Source organism: Siphateles boraxobius, unplaced genomic scaffold (assembly GCF_051911475.1).
Source record: "Siphateles boraxobius isolate OS27281-9 unplaced genomic scaffold, OSU_SipBor_1 1, whole genome shotgun sequence".
NCBI classification, from domain to species: Eukaryota; Metazoa; Chordata; class Actinopteri; order Cypriniformes; family Leuciscidae; genus Siphateles; species Siphateles boraxobius.
In genome coordinates this window covers 21,766,659-21,786,112 of record NW_027508699.1, presented here as the reverse complement: position 1 = coordinate 21,786,112, position 19,454 = coordinate 21,766,659, and the positions used below count along the sequence as shown (strand labels likewise).

At 38.8% G+C, this 19,454-nt stretch overlaps 1 protein-coding gene across 2 annotated transcripts; it reads left to right on the top strand.

Annotated features, from left to right (window-relative positions):
• Positions 1-733: 733 nt before the first annotated feature.
• Positions 734-18,303, top strand: lyn (LYN proto-oncogene, Src family tyrosine kinase). 2 transcript variants are annotated; one of them, XM_077229053.1, is made up of 13 exons: positions 734-908; positions 4,447-4,523; positions 4,734-4,785; positions 4,879-4,975; positions 5,049-5,147; positions 5,234-5,337; positions 5,431-5,580; positions 6,012-6,164; positions 7,374-7,556; positions 7,642-7,718; positions 8,733-8,886; positions 15,247-15,378; positions 17,103-18,303. In XM_077229053.1, exons 2-13 carry the CDS (start codon positions 4,452-4,454, stop codon positions 17,303-17,305), a joined length of 1,476 nt encoding a protein of 491 aa, XP_077085168.1. In that variant the 5' UTR covers positions 734-908; positions 4,447-4,451; the 3' UTR covers positions 17,306-18,303. The 2 variants fall into 2 exon arrangements, with proteins under 2 accessions (XP_077085168.1, XP_077085159.1); XM_077229044.1 differs by having other exon boundaries at positions 4,447-4,580.
• Positions 18,304-19,454: the final 1,151 nt, after the last annotated feature.

Genomic DNA, 19,454 nt, shown 5'->3' with positions numbered 1-19,454 from the left:
CCATGCATGGAAGTCATAAAATTGCACAGCCTGAAACGTTTAATTTTCTTTAGAAAATATCTATGTATCTATCTATCTATCTATCTATCTATCTATCTATCTATCTATCTATCTATCTATCTATCTATCTATCTATCTATCTATCTGTCTGTTGTCAGATAGAACTTAAAAAATGCTGTGAAAGTATTGTGGAAATTTGTGCCACAATAAGTAGATAATGTTTTACCTTTATTGGTCACACTTTAGGTGTCTTTAACTACAATGTACCTACATGCTCATGTTGTATTGCAAGACATGCAATATTGTATTGTTATGGTTAGGATTAAGGGTGGGTTAACAGTACTTGTAGATGTAATTGCAGGAATCAATTGCAGCTCTATAATTACACGTAGCCTAAGTGGTTTTTTTTTAATTTATTTAAGTGAATAAATTAGCCTACAAGTGCATTGTATCAAATGAATGATTAATACATATGAGTAGCCTACGTAGCAGGTCTAGTTAAAGACAATTATTAATCGGTCATACACATGCATTTATGATAATTCAACAGGGTTTAAAAAACGTCTATTCGAACTGTCACTACCAAATAATATAATGATCTGTATGTTCCTATTCGCGAGTTTTACAATAGCTAGCCTACTGCAGAATCTTTATTTGGCAAACGTAATGTCACTGCGGTTTTATGCAAACAAATAAAACAGAACTCCGATCAACACGGTGAATACTGTACCAGGAAGTTGAAAGAGCAGTAAAACAGCAGGCGTCCAGTCTCGGGTTCCTCGTTCTGTGTTTGTGTGTGCGCAGTGTGTCGCTTCAATGAGAGTCAGAGAGCGCGCACTCGACGGGCATTTCTCTTTGAAACTATTCCCGTTAAATGCGAGTTAACCTCTTTCTCTGATATTTGACAGGTAGGTGGACTCTTCTTTCATATCTTCTCTACTCTTTAAATACTTTTATTACAATCTGTAAAAAATCTGATGTTACAGTGAATGTGTAGCCTAATTTAACGGTTTAATCCAGCAAATATCGGTGTTTGCCTTTCTTCCTAACGTTAGTGTAAAATATAAATTTAATCGGTCTTTCTTTTTTTGAGGGGGGGGGGGGGGTAACAATGATGTGTAAATGTGTTTGATGGAAACTCGGCTACAAAAATAGTAAAAAGCCGTCAGCCTAATCATTTTCCTAGAGTAGGCTAATAAACTGGCTGTAAAATCTGTATAATTATTAACTCATGGATTTTAAATGATCTCTTTTCAACATTACAAATCACATTTCCCATAGAAAAGAGAAATCACAAAATAATTAAGTGTCGTTCTGAAGTGTCATGACTCATTTAAAAAAAAAAAAACATTCAAAATCACGTTTCCTAACAAAAAAAATAGATTTGAAAATGAACTAAAACATTTTACCATTAAATCTAAGATCAAGTTAGGCCCTGTCTCATCTGAATCCATTTTTATTTCCCCTAAGGAATGTGAGGGAAAACATCAGAGAAATGTTGTCAGCATTAACACGACAACTCAAATATAATTTCATTTTTTCCTCCAAATATAAATTTTATTTTCCCTCCAAATATTAATTTTATTTTCCATTTCATAATTTGAGTCTTGCTTGAAAATAACATGTAAAACATAATGAACTTTGTTAAGGTCGGCTTCCTTCTGATGGCATGCTTCCTATGTTATTTTTAGATAAAGATTGTGAGTTTTTACACCATGACACTTGACTGGAGTTGTTGCCGAGACACCCTTTTCATATATATATTTTTTCTCAGAAATCTCGCCTAATGACTTACTGTCCTTCCTACGGCCTCTCAAATGTCTGTATCTGCAGGCTACAAAAACTAGAGTGAAATAGCCTGTATTAAGTTGCATCATTCAACCAGTCAATCTCAAGGTGCGTATAGTGTTCAGACAGGCTGTAGACTGAAACTCAGAAGTAGTTGAGAGTTCTTTTGTGTGTCTGTCTTTCCTGTGTTACTGAACGCCATAGAGAAGCTGGTCAAAGGAGGAAGTGTGCAGCCCCAATGGCCTGCTTGCTCACGCATTAATCTAGCATTATATCCTTGTTACTAGTTTCCTGCTGACATCTAAAAATACTGCCACATCAGTGGAGTCCAGGACAGACACATGCAGTTTCATCCCAGTGTTGTGTAGCCATTTAACCAAGTTCAACAACAAGTTTCACCTTCATGACAATGGAGGGCACTTTTTCCCCGGTTTCTTATTACTTATGACATCACATCGATTGTAATATGTACAGAACAATGTCTGTTGCTTTGAGAGGTAAATAAATATCTGTTTTGAACTTTGCTCTGCTACATTATAGCTGCTCAGACAGTATTGACTACGATTTGTTTGGCTACTTTGGGCACTGCATTGGTCAGAAGGAAACATTGTTAAACATTTCCTGAAATACCAAAGGTTGGAAATAATTGCCAAACAATCTTGTCAGAATTTCCCAGAGGGAGGGCAATGATGGGTCAAACTAATGGATCTGATGAAATAAGGTTATTTTTAAAAATTACACAGCCATTTGCCTCCTTTCCTAAGAGTTCATTGTTTATTTTTATTTGTTGTTTGAATTGAAGCCTGGTAAATAGAAAAGTAAATGAAGTTATTCAGCGTTTACTGCTTATTGGCCTGAAGTGGATTGCCTAAGAGATTTACGGTAAATGCATTTCCTCCTGATAATCCTGTTGCCGTTGCTTTGCTGATGCTGACACACAATGTTTATGACATCCACAACAACCCTGATTTTGATAGAGAATGTTTACCTCTCCCCAATATTCTAAGCTGTGAGAATAAGGAAAGGACATCTATTCTGCGGGAAATACCCTTAGTTTTTTCCCTATGAATCTCTAACCTTGAAAAGCTCAGAGGCATCTTGGTTGATGATTTATATTAAACAGGATATTGCTTGAACCGTAATGTTTGCTATAATGTGTTCACCTGACCTTCTGTTGGGTTTTGCAAGCTGCAAGTGTTCTTTATAACATGTTGAAGAGGGCGTATCATTATTTAGAAGGCATTTTATTACTTGTATATGATATCTGGCAGAGTGATTTGATACTTCTCATGACCTACATGGATGAGCACACATCACTGTTTTAAATGCAAATAAAGGAGTTCTCCATGACTTAATTTTATTCATCATGGGATATAGCTTTTGACCTTAGTAAGCCTTAGACCTTAGAGCTTTTGATATAGTAAGTTATATTCTACTTCCCACATGTATTCAGCCCCTTTAGTGAACACACCTAAATAACCATTCATTCTCAATAAATGTATATCTTAACAATTAAACAAAGATAAAAACTAAGATTCTGCGGTCATCTGGATTGGAGAACTTTGTATAAATACAATGCCATGAATAACAACAACAATTATATTTAAATGTTGATATATATTGTAGATATAAAATTATATAATATCACCTGCCCCACAAAACCAGTCACATGGGTACAATTTCTTTAAATTGATTTATACATTATCTGAAAGCTGAATAAATAAGCTTTTCATTGATACATGGTTTGGTTTGTCAAGACTGGACAATATTTGGCCGAGATGTACAACTATGTGAAAATCTGGATTCTGAATAAACACAATTTTAAAAATATCTTCATGGAACACGATCTTTACTTAATACTCTAATGATTTTTGCCATGAAAGAAAAATCGATAATAATTGACCCATACAATGTATTGTTGACTATTGCCACAAATATACCCATGCGACTTTTGACTGGTTTTGTGATCCAGTGTCACATATTTAAAATACATTTAATAAATCTTCAAATATTCAATCAATATTATGTTTTCATTTAATAGTAGGTTATAATGATTTAATTTTGTGTCAAATAGCATAAATAAAAATAAATAAAAAATCAGTTCTACTTATCAATTATCTAATACTAATTAGATAATCTTCTGTATCATATCTGGCATTGAAAAATCAATATCATTGGTACCTGTGTTGATGGAAATAATCTTGGTGTGAAATCTCCTCTCCTTCAGTATGAGGACCTATTCATAGTCGATTCAAGTTTAATTATCCTTACTGAAACAATGACAACTATAGTAATATGAGTATTAAACTTGTTGATCTTCCCCTGGTTTCACAGACACGGCTTAAGCCTAGTCTCAGACTAAAATGAATGTTTGAGCTGTTTTAACTGAAAGTAACTTGCCCTGAAATGTCTTAGAATATGTCAGTGTCGTTTTGTCTCCAGATGCACACTAGTAATGTTTGTTTCTAAGGCACGTTTATAAAAACTACTCGAATGCCTTATTGAACTAAGGCCTGTCTGTGAAACCGGGCCGTAATGTAATGCAGTATTTTGATGTAAACTTGTCATAAAGTGTTTCATGAACTTCGTTTGTTTTGATTTAATTCCAAATTCTGTTAATATTTTATAAAATGACAGTGGTTAATCTTTTCCATGCAGGAAACATGGGTTGTAAAAAATCCAAGTTGGATGGTGACCAAAATGGAGGTGTGATTGAAGGCAACAAACACCAGCCAGTACGTACTGACCAAACTGTATATGTGAGAGATCCAACCTCCTATAAGCCTCATATAGTAAGTAGTGAGCTAGATGGGGGGGAAACATTCAGTCTTGTCATGTTAAAATCAACTTGTTTTGACCTTGGTTGATTCTGAAGAGAAGGGTTTCTGATACTTTGAAAACATTTCCAGGATTATCTCATGAATGAGAAATGTTTTATTTCACAGAATAATCAGACTTCCGGCCTCCTGCCTGGTCAGGTGTTCGAAAAAATGGAAAGTAGGTCTGATGATCTTTGTACCACATTCTGCGTTCCTTCTATAGCTTCGAACTGTATTTGTAAAATTGCTTTTATTTCATTTTTTTATACAGAAAAGGAAAAAATAGTCATCACTTTGTATCCATATGAAGCCATTCATGATGATGATCTGGGCTTTAAAAAAGGAGAAAAGTTAGAGATCCTTGAAGAGTGGGTGAATCATCATTCTTTTTCTACTATTGTTTTCCTTTGCCTGTTATCATGAAATGTGATTTTTTTTCAGGCACGGAGAGTGGTGGAAGGCAAAGTCTTTGACCACACGAAAGGAAGGATACATTCCCTCTAACTATGTTGCAGAAGCAGACACAATGGAGACAGAAGAGTGAGTGCTGCTCAATACAATGAATTACAAACAAAACGATGACACATTTTTTTTATAACGAACATTTCTTTTGACGCACAATTTAGATGGTTCTTCAGAGAAATCACAAGGAAGGATGCAGAGAGACAGTTGTTGGCACCCGCTAACAAACCTGGATCTTACCTAATACGGGAGAGTGAAACCTCAAAAGGTGTGCACTGTTTAGTGTCTGCTCTGGGTTTTTTTTGTGGTTTTTTTGTGGAAATATAAAATTGTGATGTAACATATTCATTGTTGTGAACAGGAAGTTATTCACTGTCAATCAGAGATGTGGATGCTCAAGGGCAGGATGTTGTTAAACATTATAAGATCAGATCTCTGGATAATGGCGGCTACTACATATCTCCAAAAATCACATTCAATGACATCAACAGCATGATAAAACATTACCACAGTAAGTTATATGTACACACAGAATCGGTTAAAGGTTTGGGGTCAGTAAGATTTTTATTATTCAAATAAATGCTGTTCTTTTGAACATTAATACGAAATGTTTCTTGAGCAGATTTCTGATGGATCATGATAGACTAAAGACTGGAGTACTAATGCTGAAACGTCAGCTTTGCCATCACAGGAATACATCAGATAAAATAAAATAGATATTTTTTCACAATATTGCTGTTTTAACTGTATTTTGATCAAATAAATGCAGCCTTGGTGAGCATGAGACTTACTATCTTTTAAAAAAAAATCTTACCATCCCCAGACTTTTGAACGGTGGTATAAATATATATATATATATATATTAAATTATGTACACTCCTTATTATTTTCGGTTGTGGTTGGTTTGCTGAAATAAGAAGAATGTACCTAATCTTGTCACAGAACAATCAGACGGATTATGTCGAAAACTAGAGAGATCATGCGAGAAGCCCAAAGCACAGAAACCTTGGGACAAAGATGCCTGGGAAATCTCTAAAGAATCCATAAAGATGGTGAAGAAGCTCGGGGCCGGGCAGTTTGGAGAGGTGTGGATGGGTGAGTTAAGGAAAAGAATCCCTCCACTTGACAATGCTTTACGAAAATATCTGGAAGTCACAAACATACATTTAATCATAGACTGCTGCTCTCTTTATGGTCTTGTTATTCAAATTCTCTCCGTTTCTAAGCTCCCCCAAGTGTGAGATCAAAAAAACACAGTTTAATGGGCTCTTCAGTGGGCTTAGAAGTGACATCCTTCTGTGTTTGTATCGATTAATCAACCTAAAAGATCTTCTTTGAACATGTGTAGGCTTATTGTTATTATCTAATTCTTTGAGGCATAACAGCTTTGATGACACACATTCAAATCTCGAGTCTTCCTGCTGTGGCTTCTGGCGGGCATGAATGGCTCCCTTATAGCTCCGACTGATAGTACACAGAGACCCGGCACAGACGAGACTCTTATCAGTCAGATCTGTGGAGGAAACTGCTATGCAGTTGACGCAGGATTTGCATTTGGATTTCTTTATTATTCATGGGCCTCTTTCCCATATTGCCGACATGATGAATTGCAGGAAGCGGTCTTAGCAAATATACAAATGGCTCTCGACTACCCGTGGCCAAGATGATTCCTTAGCTGTCCCGTGATCTTGTTGGCACAGCGTTGCCAGGCGTTTGACACACTATAAGTCTGTATTATGACAGAAGCACTCAACGGAAAGACTTCCTACTGTTTGGTGTTCCCCTACTTTGTTATTTCTCAGCTAAATTTTAGACAAACTATCGGATTTGAACCTTGCCAAATGCACATTTGGGCATTAAATGTCCAGTAGATATTAGTATTCAAACCACTTCAAAGGTGCGAAAGTTGTCTGTGTTGTTAAACGGGAAATGGCATTTTTGTGGAACAAGAATAACAATACAAGTTCACAGTTGTGCAACATATCTGAAGTCTTCTCGCTTCTCTAACCGTCCTTCACTCTGTGGCGCTGTGTCATCACTTCTGAGAAATGCAGTTTATGGATAGCGGTGCGTTACATAAGATCCTTGATGAGAAAATGTGAGGATTTGGAGTCAGTTCCTAAAAAGGGGTTTTCAAGACTGACTAACAAGTCCAACATCAACACTGATTCATTCTTAGAGTCAGCGTTTAGTTCACTGTTTTGTGGCTGGAATGCAACTGTGTGTGGCATTCGAACAGGAAGGTCTTTATTAACCACAGAGGAATATCACGCATGTTTATTTGTGGTTTCATTTTGTTTGTAGCCTACTACAATAACAGCACAAAAGTGGCGGTGAAAACGCTGAAGCCGGGCACTATGTCAGTGGAGGCCTTCTTAGAGGAGGCCAACCTGATGAAAACCTTACAGCACGACAGACTCGTGCGCCTCTATGCCGTCGTCACCAAAATTCAGCCCATCTACATCATCACTGAGTTCATGGCGAACGGTACTGAAATACTCTTCTGATATTAAAATGAGAGAATATGCCTTGATATGAGAGTTATACCAAATGTTTGTTTTCTCTTCTTCAGGAAGTTTATTGGATTTCTTGAAAAGTCAAGCTGGCTGCAAAGTGCAGTTACCAAAGCTAATCGATTTTTCTGCACAGGTAAACATATTTGTTCAAGACATAAATTAACCTGCTCTTCTCTTAGCCCTCCATTTCCGTATTACTGGAGTAACTTTTGGGTTTTTTTGCGTCATGGGGCTGATAACACTTTTTCCATTAGTTGAAGAAAAAGAGGAACTGATTCTCTTGTCTGTCCGTATTTAAAAACAAAGAATAATTATAATTAGATCCACAAATTCAAGTTTAAGTATAAATTTCTATTATGATGAGGCAACGAGAATAATACTAAGGTAACTTTTATCAATGATTTGGATGAATGAAAAAATATCACAGGTTAAAGCATCATAGAATTCATACAGTATTTACAGCCATAACTACTGATTCAAAGAATGATCCATGTAATCTAAGAAGAAAATGTGTTTTCAGTATGAGTCTTTAGGACTTCAGGATTAATACTTCTGGTAAAACAGCACCAAATGGCAAAAGTACACATCCTGTTTCAGAGAGTGAAAGAGGATGTTGATGGAGAAGTGAGAACATCTTTTTCCCTGTGTTAAAGCAACTATTACTTGGTTAAAATTAACTGAGAAATACAACTACACCCTAAAGTGGAAAAACCCAACAATTGCTCATTTACTGTTATACTAGCCTAAATGATTGATTATGTACACATAATATACATATGCATACACGATTGTTCAAAAGTTTGGGGTTGTAAAATTCTAAATGTTTTTGAAAAAAGTCTCTTATGCTCACCAAGCTGCATTTATTCATATCATAACAGTAACACAGTAATATTATGAAATAGTATTACAATCACAACTGTGCTCCATTTTAATGTATTTTAAAATGTTATTTATTCCTGTGATGGCAAAGCTGATTTTTTTTCTTCAGTGTCGCGTGATACTTCAGAAGTCATTCTAATATGCTGTCACTTTCGATCAAATGAATGCATCCTTGATGAATAAAAGTATTCACTTTTTATTTTAATTTTTCTGACCATAAACTCCGTAAGATAGTACAGTAATGCGGAGCTTGTGTGTGTCTCTGCAGATAGCTGAAGGTATGGCCTACATTGAGAAGAAGAATTATATCCACCGTGACCTGAGAGCAGCTAATGTGCTGGTTTCAGAAAGCCTTTTGTGCAAAATAGCTGATTTTGGCCTGGCCAGAGTAATTGAGGACGACCAATACACAGCCAGAGAAGGTGAGTGTGACACCTCTCAGAGGTTTAACAGCATACTGGATGGACAGGTCATTTTCTACAGCATTACTATGTCAGATGCCTTTCCAGGCTGTGCTTGTTGAGAATTTATTTGTTAGAAGACTATTTAAAAGAATAGTTACGAAAGTTAAGATTACTAAGTTAAAATTAATAAGTTAACATTTAATATACAACACTAAGATTAACAGTTCATGTTTCAGATACATATGTGGTCAAAAACATTCATGTGTAATTATGATTTGTGAATTGACTTCATTTCCCAAGATGCATTGTGCAATGGTGAAAGGCACGTGATTCACGTGGAGTTTTGTTTATGTTTGGTGATTTGGCAACGGCCATTTTTTTTGTGAACGATTTGCTGAACAAGCACGCTGTATTTATCTTTGTTTCTTTTTCATTAAACGTCTAAACGAAGCAGCGTCTCTCATCGTCATTCCTAGTCTATAAGACGATAAATGTACAACATTTTTGGTGCCGGAAACCCGGGAAACTGAAGATTATGAGTGACGAAGACCACGGAGAGCGACCGGTCGGTATGGAACAACTTGAAAGGTCCAAAAGAAAGCGTCGGACGATACGGAGTTCTACAACGAGACTGCTAAACCAGATCGACGTCGAATTATTAAAGGGAGACAAGGATATCGACCGTGTGCGGGACATGTTAGCCGTGTTGTCAGCAAAGGAGGACAGTTTGCGCGAGCTGGACAGCATAGTGGAGGAACACACTTCGCTGGAGGACGTGGATGCGGAGATTGAACTCGCAGAGGAATACAGAGACCGCGTCATCGAGATGAAAGCGCGAGCTCACCGAGTGATCCGAGAACATGAGACTGTGAGTAACCCACGACCTGCTCAGTCAAGCGATGGTAGTGCAAACAAACCAACAGTGAGACTGCCTAAGCTACAAATTGATAAGTTTAGCGGAGATGTTAGTGTATGGCAGGAATTTTGGAGCCAGTATGAGACTGCTATTCACAGCAACAATGCACTTTGCAAAAAAGAAAAGTTTACCTACCTGAAAACTTATCTTTCTGGAACGGCTGCAAAGGCAGTAGCAGGGCTTACACTGACAGACAGTAACTATGATGCTGCAGTTGATATTCTCCAAAGCAGATTTGGAAGAAAAGATCTCATTGTAAATGCTCACATGTCAAAGCTTCTGAATCTCACTCCTGTAAAGAAATCATCTGATGTCAGTGCATTAAGGCAGTTATATGATGATTGTGAAATTCAAATCAGAAGCCTAGAGTCATTGGGAGTGGTATCAGACACCTATGGCGGTATGTTGTGCCCAATATTGCTCCAGATGATGCCATACGACATGGCTCTTGAATACAGCCGTCACAGAGGAGATTATGATGAGTGGAATGTGCCTAACGTGTTAAAGTTCCTGCAGAAAGAGGTTCAGAGCCGAGAGAGAACTTTACAAATGATGAAATCATACAACCAGAGAGAAACCCAGTCTGCTAACAAAACATGCGGCAAATCATATTCAGCCAGTGATGTGAAATTAAAGAAACCAAGCATGACATCTGCAGCTGCACTACACATTGCTGGCCAGAAAATGCGAAACTGCCTGTTCTGTGATAGCACTGAACACAAATCTGAAAAATGTCCAGACCACACGGTGTCAGCACGCAAGGAAAAACTGAAGAAGCTTGGCAGGTGCTTTGTGTGTCTGGGGACCAAACACATAGCCAGGTTTTGCAGGTCAAAGGGCATGTCATGTGCCACATGTGGAGGCAGGCATCATGCAGCCATTTGTGAGAAAAATGAGACATCTCCACCTGCTGCGGTTGCCAACATTGACAACATTGTTATTTCCTCAGTAATTCCCCAAGAGGAGAAAGACAAACCTGACATTGAGAACACTGTGCTGCTACAAACTGCCAAGGCATGGGTTGTAGGACCCACAAGCAGGAAGATGGTCCGCTGCTTGCTAGATGGAGGTAGTCAGGGGAGTTTTGTGCATGAGAATGTGGTGAAGGCGCTGCAGCTACCTGTTACGAGGAAAGGGACACTCACTCTTCACACATTTGGCTCCTCTGCTCCAACAACGGTGAGTCGCAATATAGTGAAGCTCAGCTTAGAGAATGTATGGGATAATCATCAGGGAATCGAAATCAAGGCAGTTGTCACCCCCAAAGTGTGCACAGCGCTGATGAAAGTGCCTGGTGAACACATACAAAGAGAAATGAAAAGCAGAGGTCTTCAACTAGCAGACTGTGCTGGAGATGATAAACCTGAAATTTCTGTGCTAATTGGCTCTGATTATTACTGGCAGATAGTATCAGGCAGAGTAGAGAGACTGACAAAGAGCCTAGTGGCACTGGAGAGCACTTTCGGATGGGCAGTGCAAGGCCCAGTAGCAGTGTCCAGCATGACAGAGACGACCTGCATGCATATTCAGCTCAGCGAGGATGCACAGATTGATAAACAGCTGCATGCATTCTGGGAGCTTGAGTCCCTGGGCATCACAAGTGAGAAGTCTGAGAGCCCAGAGGATGAAGAAGCGTTGCGGCGGTTCGAGGAAACCTCCATCTTCAAGGATGGGCGTTACCAAGTGGAGTTGCCATGGCGACAACATCATCCTCCACTTCAAGACAATTACCGCATCGCAAAAAAGAGACTTGAGAGTTTGAAAAGGAAACTAAGCAAGGATGTCACACTCTACAGCAGATACAATGAAGTTGTGGAGGACTACTTAAAACAAGGAATGGCAGAGGACGTGCCAAGGGAGCATGCATCATCACAAGGCAGTCAGACATATTACTTACCTCATCACGCGGTATTGAGAGAGGATAAGGCGACAACAAAACTGCGGGTTGTGTTTGATGCGTCCTCCCACGAAAATAAAAGTCCCTCACTAAATGACTGTCTCTTAACAGGTCCCAATCTGAATCCAGATCTGATGAGTATTTTGATCAAATTTAGACTGCATGAAATCGCATATATGGCAGATATCAAGAAAGCATTTCTGCAGATTTCACTCTCAGAAAGAGATCGGGACGCTGTAAGATTTCTGTGGTTCATGGGACCGCCAACAGAGGAGAAGGACGTGACGCTGCGCATGCTCAGAATGACAAGAGTGGTGTTCGGAGCTTCATCAAGCCCATTCTTACTCGCAGCCACTATTAGGAAGCATTTAAGACAGTATGAGCTAGAACACCCACATGTGGTAGAAGTCCTTAGCTCCTCACTCTACGTCGATGATTTTATTTCAAGTGCAAGTGAGGTGACCAAGGCACATACAGTGACAACGACAGCCAGGAACATTATGTCTGCTGCAGGCATGGAGCTATGTAAATGGATGACAAACTCTCCTGAGCTCAAAGAAAAATGGCAGAAAAGCTTGATGGATTGTGCTGTGCAACCAGAATCACACGGGTCTGCGCTGAAGGTGCTGGGTATGGTGTGGAGACCGGCCACTGATGATTTTGTGTTCGACCTCAGGGGGCTGCTTGATATTCTGAAAGAAAGAGAAAACACAAAACGAAGTGTTCTGCAGTCTTCTGCTCGCATTTTTGACCCTCTAGGATTCCTGACTCCTTACACTATCAGGATTAAGTGTTTGTTCCAAGAGATGTGGGAGAGAGGGCTCAAGTGGGACGAGGAACTGCCACCTGATCTGACGAAGAAATGGCAACAGTGGTGCTCAGAGCTCCCTCAACTGCATCAGGTCTCAATTCCACGATGGTATCAAACACACATACCACAACAGGACGGTCAAGAGTTAAAGCTACATGTGTTCTGCGACTCGAGTGAAAGGGCGTATAGTGCAGTTGCTTATCTTCAAGGAGAAACAAAGGAAGGAGAAGTGACCATAAGCCTGGTTGCATCCAAGTCCAGAGTGGCTCCACTCAAAAGGATAACACTGCCACGCCTGGAGCTAATGGGTGCTGTAATAGCAGCCAGGCTGGGGAACACCCTCATGAAAGCACTGCAGCTAGGCAAGACACAACTCAGACTATGGACAGACTCAATGATAGTGCTGCATTGGATTTGTGGTTCTGCTCATAAGTGGAAGCAGTTTGTAGCAAATAGAGTCACAGAAATCCAGTCTCTGACTGACCCACAGTCATGGTCTCACTGCAAAGGGAAAATGAATCCAGCTGACCTCCCCACCAGAGGCCTAACTGTGCAGGACCTGAAGCAGAGCACATTGTGGTGGAATGGTCCTTGTGTTCTGATGTCACCTGATCAGTTAGAGAGCACTCAGGAAGATGTTCAGGAAGACGAGGTAAGGTCTGAACTCAGATCCAAATACCAGATTGCTGTACAGTTTGTTAAACAAGACCAAGACTTCTTAAGACCTGTTTTATGTCTGGAGAGGTACAGCAAACTAAAAACAGTGTTCCGGGTGACAGCCTGGATAAAGAGGTTTATCTACAACACCCGCTCAAGCACAAAAATCAGTGGTGAACTGACGGCAGAAGAGCTGAATGAAGCAGGAAAAAACTGGATAAAGGTGATTCAGAACCAGAGTTTCAGCTCTGAAATTGATTTGCTGAAAGCAGGGAAATGTCCCCACACTGACTCCAGAATCCGAGAGCTAAAACCATTTCTGGATGAAGAGGAGCTGCTCAGTGTGGGAGGAAGGCTCCAGCATTCTGATCTCTCTTACAGAGAAAAGCACCCATGGATTTTGCCCAACAACCACCGATACACAGAGATGTTGGTGCAATATGAACATGAAAAGATAATGCATGCAGGTGTAAGAGACACTTTAGTGCAGCTAAGAGAGAAATATTGGGTTTTGAGGGCACGACAGGTAGTGAAGAAGGTTGTGTCCAGATGCGTACTCTGCAAGAAATTCAAGGCAAAGGCTGGGCAGCAGACTACCGCGCCACTGCCAAGAGACAGAATAACAGAGTCACCGCCATTTGAGATCACTGGTGTGGACTTCGCAGGGCCACTCTATGTGAAGACACAGAACGTCATGACAAAAGCGTATATAGCACTGTTCACTTGCGCTGTAACCAGAGCGGTGCACTTAGAGCTGGTCTCGGATATGTCTACAGAGAACTTCTTGCTAGCGTTGAAAAGATTCATCTCGAGAAGAGGATTATGTAAGGTGATTTATTCAGATAACGCCAAGACGTTCAAGAGAGCGGATCAAGATTTGAAGGAGCTCTGGAAAGGCATTAAAGATCCACAGCTACGGGAGTTCTTCTCTGAGAAGGGCATCACCTGGCGGTTCATCGCTGAAAGAGCAGCCTGGTGGGGCGGATTCTGGGAGCGGCTGGTAAGGTCAGTCAAAATTATTCTCAGAAAAGTGCTAGGGAGAGCTAAACTCAACTTTGAAGAAATATGCACCATTCTGACTGAAGCTGAAGCCATAATAAACTCGAGGCCGCTCACTTATGTGCACAATGATGTGGACGAGCCAGAGCCACTAACACCTGCTCATTTCTTGGTGGGCCAGAGACTGAGCTGTTTGCCTTCTATGCCATGTCCAGCTGAGACTAACCATCCAACAGCGAACAAGGAGGAGATGAACAGGAGGTGGCGCTACCGACAAAGACTTATGACCAACATCTGGAACCGATGGCGGAGAGAATATTTGCTGGATTTGAAGTCGGCTCATCGCTGTGACACTCCAAGGTCTTCTCTGCTGAAGGTCGGAGATGTTGCACTCATCGGAGAAGATAACACCCCAAGACAAAGCTGGAAGCTAGGAAGAATTGAGGAATTGTTTCCAGGTCGTGATGGACTTGTGAGGTCATGTGCAGTTCGCACGAGTTCAGGGACTGTTCTGCGGAGACCCATCCAGCTTTTGTATCCTTTGGAAATTATATAAACTGTAGTTTATGGGGGGGAGGATGTTGAGAATTTATTTGTTAGAAGACTATTTAAAAGAATAGTTACGAAAGTTAAGATTACTAAGTTAAAATTAATAAGTTAACATTTAATATACAACACTAAGATTAACAGTTCATGTTTCAGATACATATGTGGTCAAAAACATTCATGTGTAATTATGATTTGTGAATTGACTTCATTTCCCAAGATGCATTGTGCAATGGTGAAAGGCACGTGATTCACGTGGAGTTTTGTTTATGTTTGGTGATTTGGCAACGGCCATTTTTTTTGTGAACGATTTGCTGAACAAGCACGCTGTATTTATCTTTGTTTCTTTTTCATTAAACGTCTAAACGAAGCAGCGTCTCTCATCGTCATTCCTAGTCTATAAGACGATAAATGTACAACAGTGCTTGTTAAGGCTGTTATGCAACTTATGCATACTGATATTGTGATGGTTTTCCTCCGCCAGTGGGGGAATCAGAGGAGCTGACTGATATGTGTGAATTTGAGGATGTGTTCTGTCTCTCTTTAATTCAGGAGCAAAATTTCCTATCAAATGGACGGCACCTGAGGCCATAAACTACGGATCTTTTACCATCAAATCGGATATGTGGTCCTTTGGGGTTCTCTTGTATGAAATTATAACATATGGGAAAATTCCTTATCCAGGTAATTTAATTGTGTTAATGGCACCCTAATTACATTTGAATGTAATGCCAGCTATCAGCTTAATTCCAGGAGAGAGCTGCAGTGCAGTAATGGTGACCAAACTAAATCTTTTGTCAGGACTTTGTCGCCATCTACTTGTCATATTGTGTTAGATACATTTAAGTATTGCAGTTTTGGTCAATTTGTTACATCTGAAAGGTGGATCGATTGTTTCTGTGCTGCTAATGGTACCGAATGTAACTGCAAAAATAATGACTGGTTTCCTGAGGACTCATTGGTTAAACAAACTCACATCATTGGTTGAGCCATCTTGCTATTTTGGACTGGTCACATATTAAACTTAATATTGTTTCGCTAAATTAAGGTAAGACACTACAGGCAAAACTGTTCATGCACTGGTCAATTTTAAGACTTTGAACCATTTTGTTTCCATAATGTCTTCCTTCAGACTAGTGGAGAGAAAACATCCGAAATACACATTTAAGTGTTTATTTTATTATACTTGATCGATTTGTATTTGTAGACTTTAATTACAATACATATCTTTAAAGGCACTTTTCTAAAAATTTGTGTTTTCTCATGCACTAAATTTCCCCTCTAGTGATATGCATTATTTTCTGATTTTATACCCTATGTAAAAACTTTCAACTCTAATATGTCAACAAAAGGAAACAAGAATTTTGAACCTGGCTTCGTCCAATGCTCAGATTTCTTCTCTGGAAATGTATCCAAATTAGTGAATATTTAATTAGATAATGCATCATTTGCATATTTAAAGGTAACAATTCAGAAAACTTTTGTCTTGTATTGTGATTAATCAACTAGGGAAGTATGGCGATATTTATAAGTTGCAATTTTACCATTTTCACCTGTGGTGTCTTGCCTAAAAATGTAACTTTGCCGATTTTCAATCCGCGCTTTGTATTTTTACAATGTTGGTATTATATGTAAATGAACAATGTTTACTTGTTCTCCACTCGTTGACTACAAACCGAACAGAACTCACTTCCGCTAAACATTTACTCTTTAAATTCCTGCACCTGGGAACGATACAAATCGACACCATAATGACTAACAGTTCGCTAAGAAATATTTTCTACTAAAGCAAGGTGGTACTTGTCTAGTCTAGTCTAGTCTAGTCGTTCAAATACTGCACTTGGGTTTTTTACACCGGAACAAGATTTTTTGGGGCGGGTTTTGTTATGCAGACCGGGCAACTCTGTCCACCAGTCTGTTAAAGATACTCTTACCAGAGTCTAGATATGAAACTCACGACAATGGTTACAGAGACAATACTAGACTAGCTTCAACCCGCAGACTAGAAAAACAACCCACAGCAACAGTGTAAAAGTAATCCAATTCAGTGGGAAAACTGCGGACTTGGCAACACTGCTGGTGGGAGTTGCCTTGGACAGCAAAATGACCAGTGCATTATGGGTGTTGAAGTTTTCTTACCTATTTGACAAAAGGGAGGACAACAGCCTTTTTCTCTGTTTTCTCTTGTCAGGTAGCACAATTTTTTTTTTAAAAGATTCACCTCTCAACTGTATAGGCATCCAAGTTTTATTGAAAGCCTGTTTTGCCAGCGGTGAAGGACCCCTTTAAACATGGGGAAAAAATGTCTTTCTGAAAAGTAAACACAATAATCGCAATTTCTGTTTCAGTTTCTTTCTTTTCTTTCAGTTCACTTACCCTTTGACTTCCTTCTTTTTTCTTTGCTTTAGGCATGAGTAACAGTGAAGTCATGAGCTCTGTCCAGAGAGGATACCGGATGCCCCGGTCTGAAAACTGTCCCGCTGAACTTTATGACATCATGAACTCGTGCTGGAAGAGTAAACCAGACGACCGGCCCACGTTTGACTATATTCAGAGTGTACTAGATGACTTCTACACAGCCACTGAGGGCCAATACCAACAGCAGCCATGAGGATGCAAAATCATCCATCGTATTTTTGTACTGTTTCAAGATGATCAAAAGATCTGTGATTTATCTATGAATCAATGTACTAATTTGTAACTAATAATTGTATCTGCTTACTTATATGTAAGCAAGGTTAAGATTTTCTATCTCTGCTTCAAATTGAAGTTTTAACTGCCTATTTGCAACTTTTGCTCTTCACATTCACATTTCCATGGCAACATTTCAATTTATAAATAATTGTATATTTCAAAGTACCATATCAAAGTTTTATTGTTATTTTTACACACCTTAAAATGTCTTCTTTTAAAAACTAGTGGTTTGAAAACTGGAATCTGGGTCACTATGGGTTCTGCAAAAAAAAAAAAGAGAAAAAAAAAGATTTTACAAAAACTATATTTTTAGGGACAATATAGTTAGCCGTTCAAGACAGTTAGCCATAAAGCTGCATTGGAAGGATATTTACCGTGAAAGGAGCTATACCAATAAATTGTAATTAAATTAAAATTCAAGTTACATACGCATAACAGTACTGTAATTATATAAATTATCATAAAATGAATGTTGAAGAAAACATGTTTTTACGTCTCACATGTGTTTGAAATTGGTATGAATAATTTATGCATGAAGTTATAAATCTACCTTTATGACTCTATTTTAGTAAGAGAGACCTTTGGAAATGGAGCATTAATATTTGGAGGTCCTTACAATTATGATCAAATGAAATCCATGCACTGTAAACCACTGTAAAGGTAATAATGAACATGGCATTCTCTCTCTCTCTCTTTTTTCTTTTTTTTTGTTACAGTTTTTAATAATAATATTGAAAATGTTACAATAATGAACAGTGGCAGAAGGCAATATTTTATCATAAATTTGTAATTAAACCCATACAATGCCCTGCCTTTGATTAGCTAAGAATTAAATGCTTTGTACATTTAAAATATTCTGTACATTTGTACATTATCTAGAAACCTAATAAAGTGAATATTTCGTGATTAGTAATGCAGTTCTAGATTGTAAATAATTATGGGTCATAAAATTCAATGCTGCTGAAAACTATGGATATTACCTTGAAAAAAAGTGTAATACTCTGTGTCATCCTCTTTAAAGGGAAAGTTCACCCAAAAATTAAAATCCTATAATGATTTACTCACCCTTATGTTGTCCTAAAGCTGTATGAGTTTCTTTGTTATATTGAACTCAAAATAAGATATTTTGAAGATTGTTGGTAACCAAGCAGTTGATGGTAGCCATTGACGTCCATATCCACTTTTCCTGAGGAGCTTAGCCTTGCTGCGTTTTGAATTATGGGTGGCACTTCCGGTTTGGGGAACTTCCATTCAAAAAGACTGAAATTAATAATTTCAAATCATAAGCTTGCCCTACAAATAAAGCTTATCCGTCAGTTTGACTCGATGAGCTCATTTTTCTTAATGTTTTATTTAATTCAATTCAATTCAATTCAAATTTATTTGTATAGCGCTTTTCACAATACACATTGTCTCAAAGCAGCTTTACAGAAATTGCATTTCGGAAATGTACATAGAAAAATACAGTTAGTTAATCAAGTATTAATTTATGGCATAACATATCGCCGGCTTTGAGTCGTCTCTTCACAGGCGTCGAGTCGTCTCTTCACAGGCGTTGGGGCATCTAAAGTCTCCGTGAGAGGCTGGATACAAACTGGAGCTGACGAACGCTATTTACCTTGGGACTAGCGTCCCGAGATAACAGCAGAAAGGCAGATGGGAAATAATTAGCATAGCTGATGTTCATAATGTTAATGCATTCGAACTGATTCAGCAGTAGTATTAAAGGTTAAGCATTAAGTGAATGCTTGGTTAAAGAGATGCGTCTTTAATGTAGTTTTAAACTGGGACAGCGAGTCTGAGTCTCGTACAATATCAGGAAGGCTATTCCAGAGTTTAGGAGCTAAATGTGAGAACGCCCTCCCTCCTTTAGTGGACTTAGATATCCTAGGAATGACCAGAAGCCTCGAATTTAGTGATCTTAAAGAGCGCGATGGATTGTATGGCGATAGAAGGTCTGTTAAATACACAGGAGCTAAACCATTTAGGGCTTTATAGGTCAGTAGGAATACTTTGTAATTGATACGTAACTTAATAGGTAACCAGTGTAGAGATGATAAAATAGG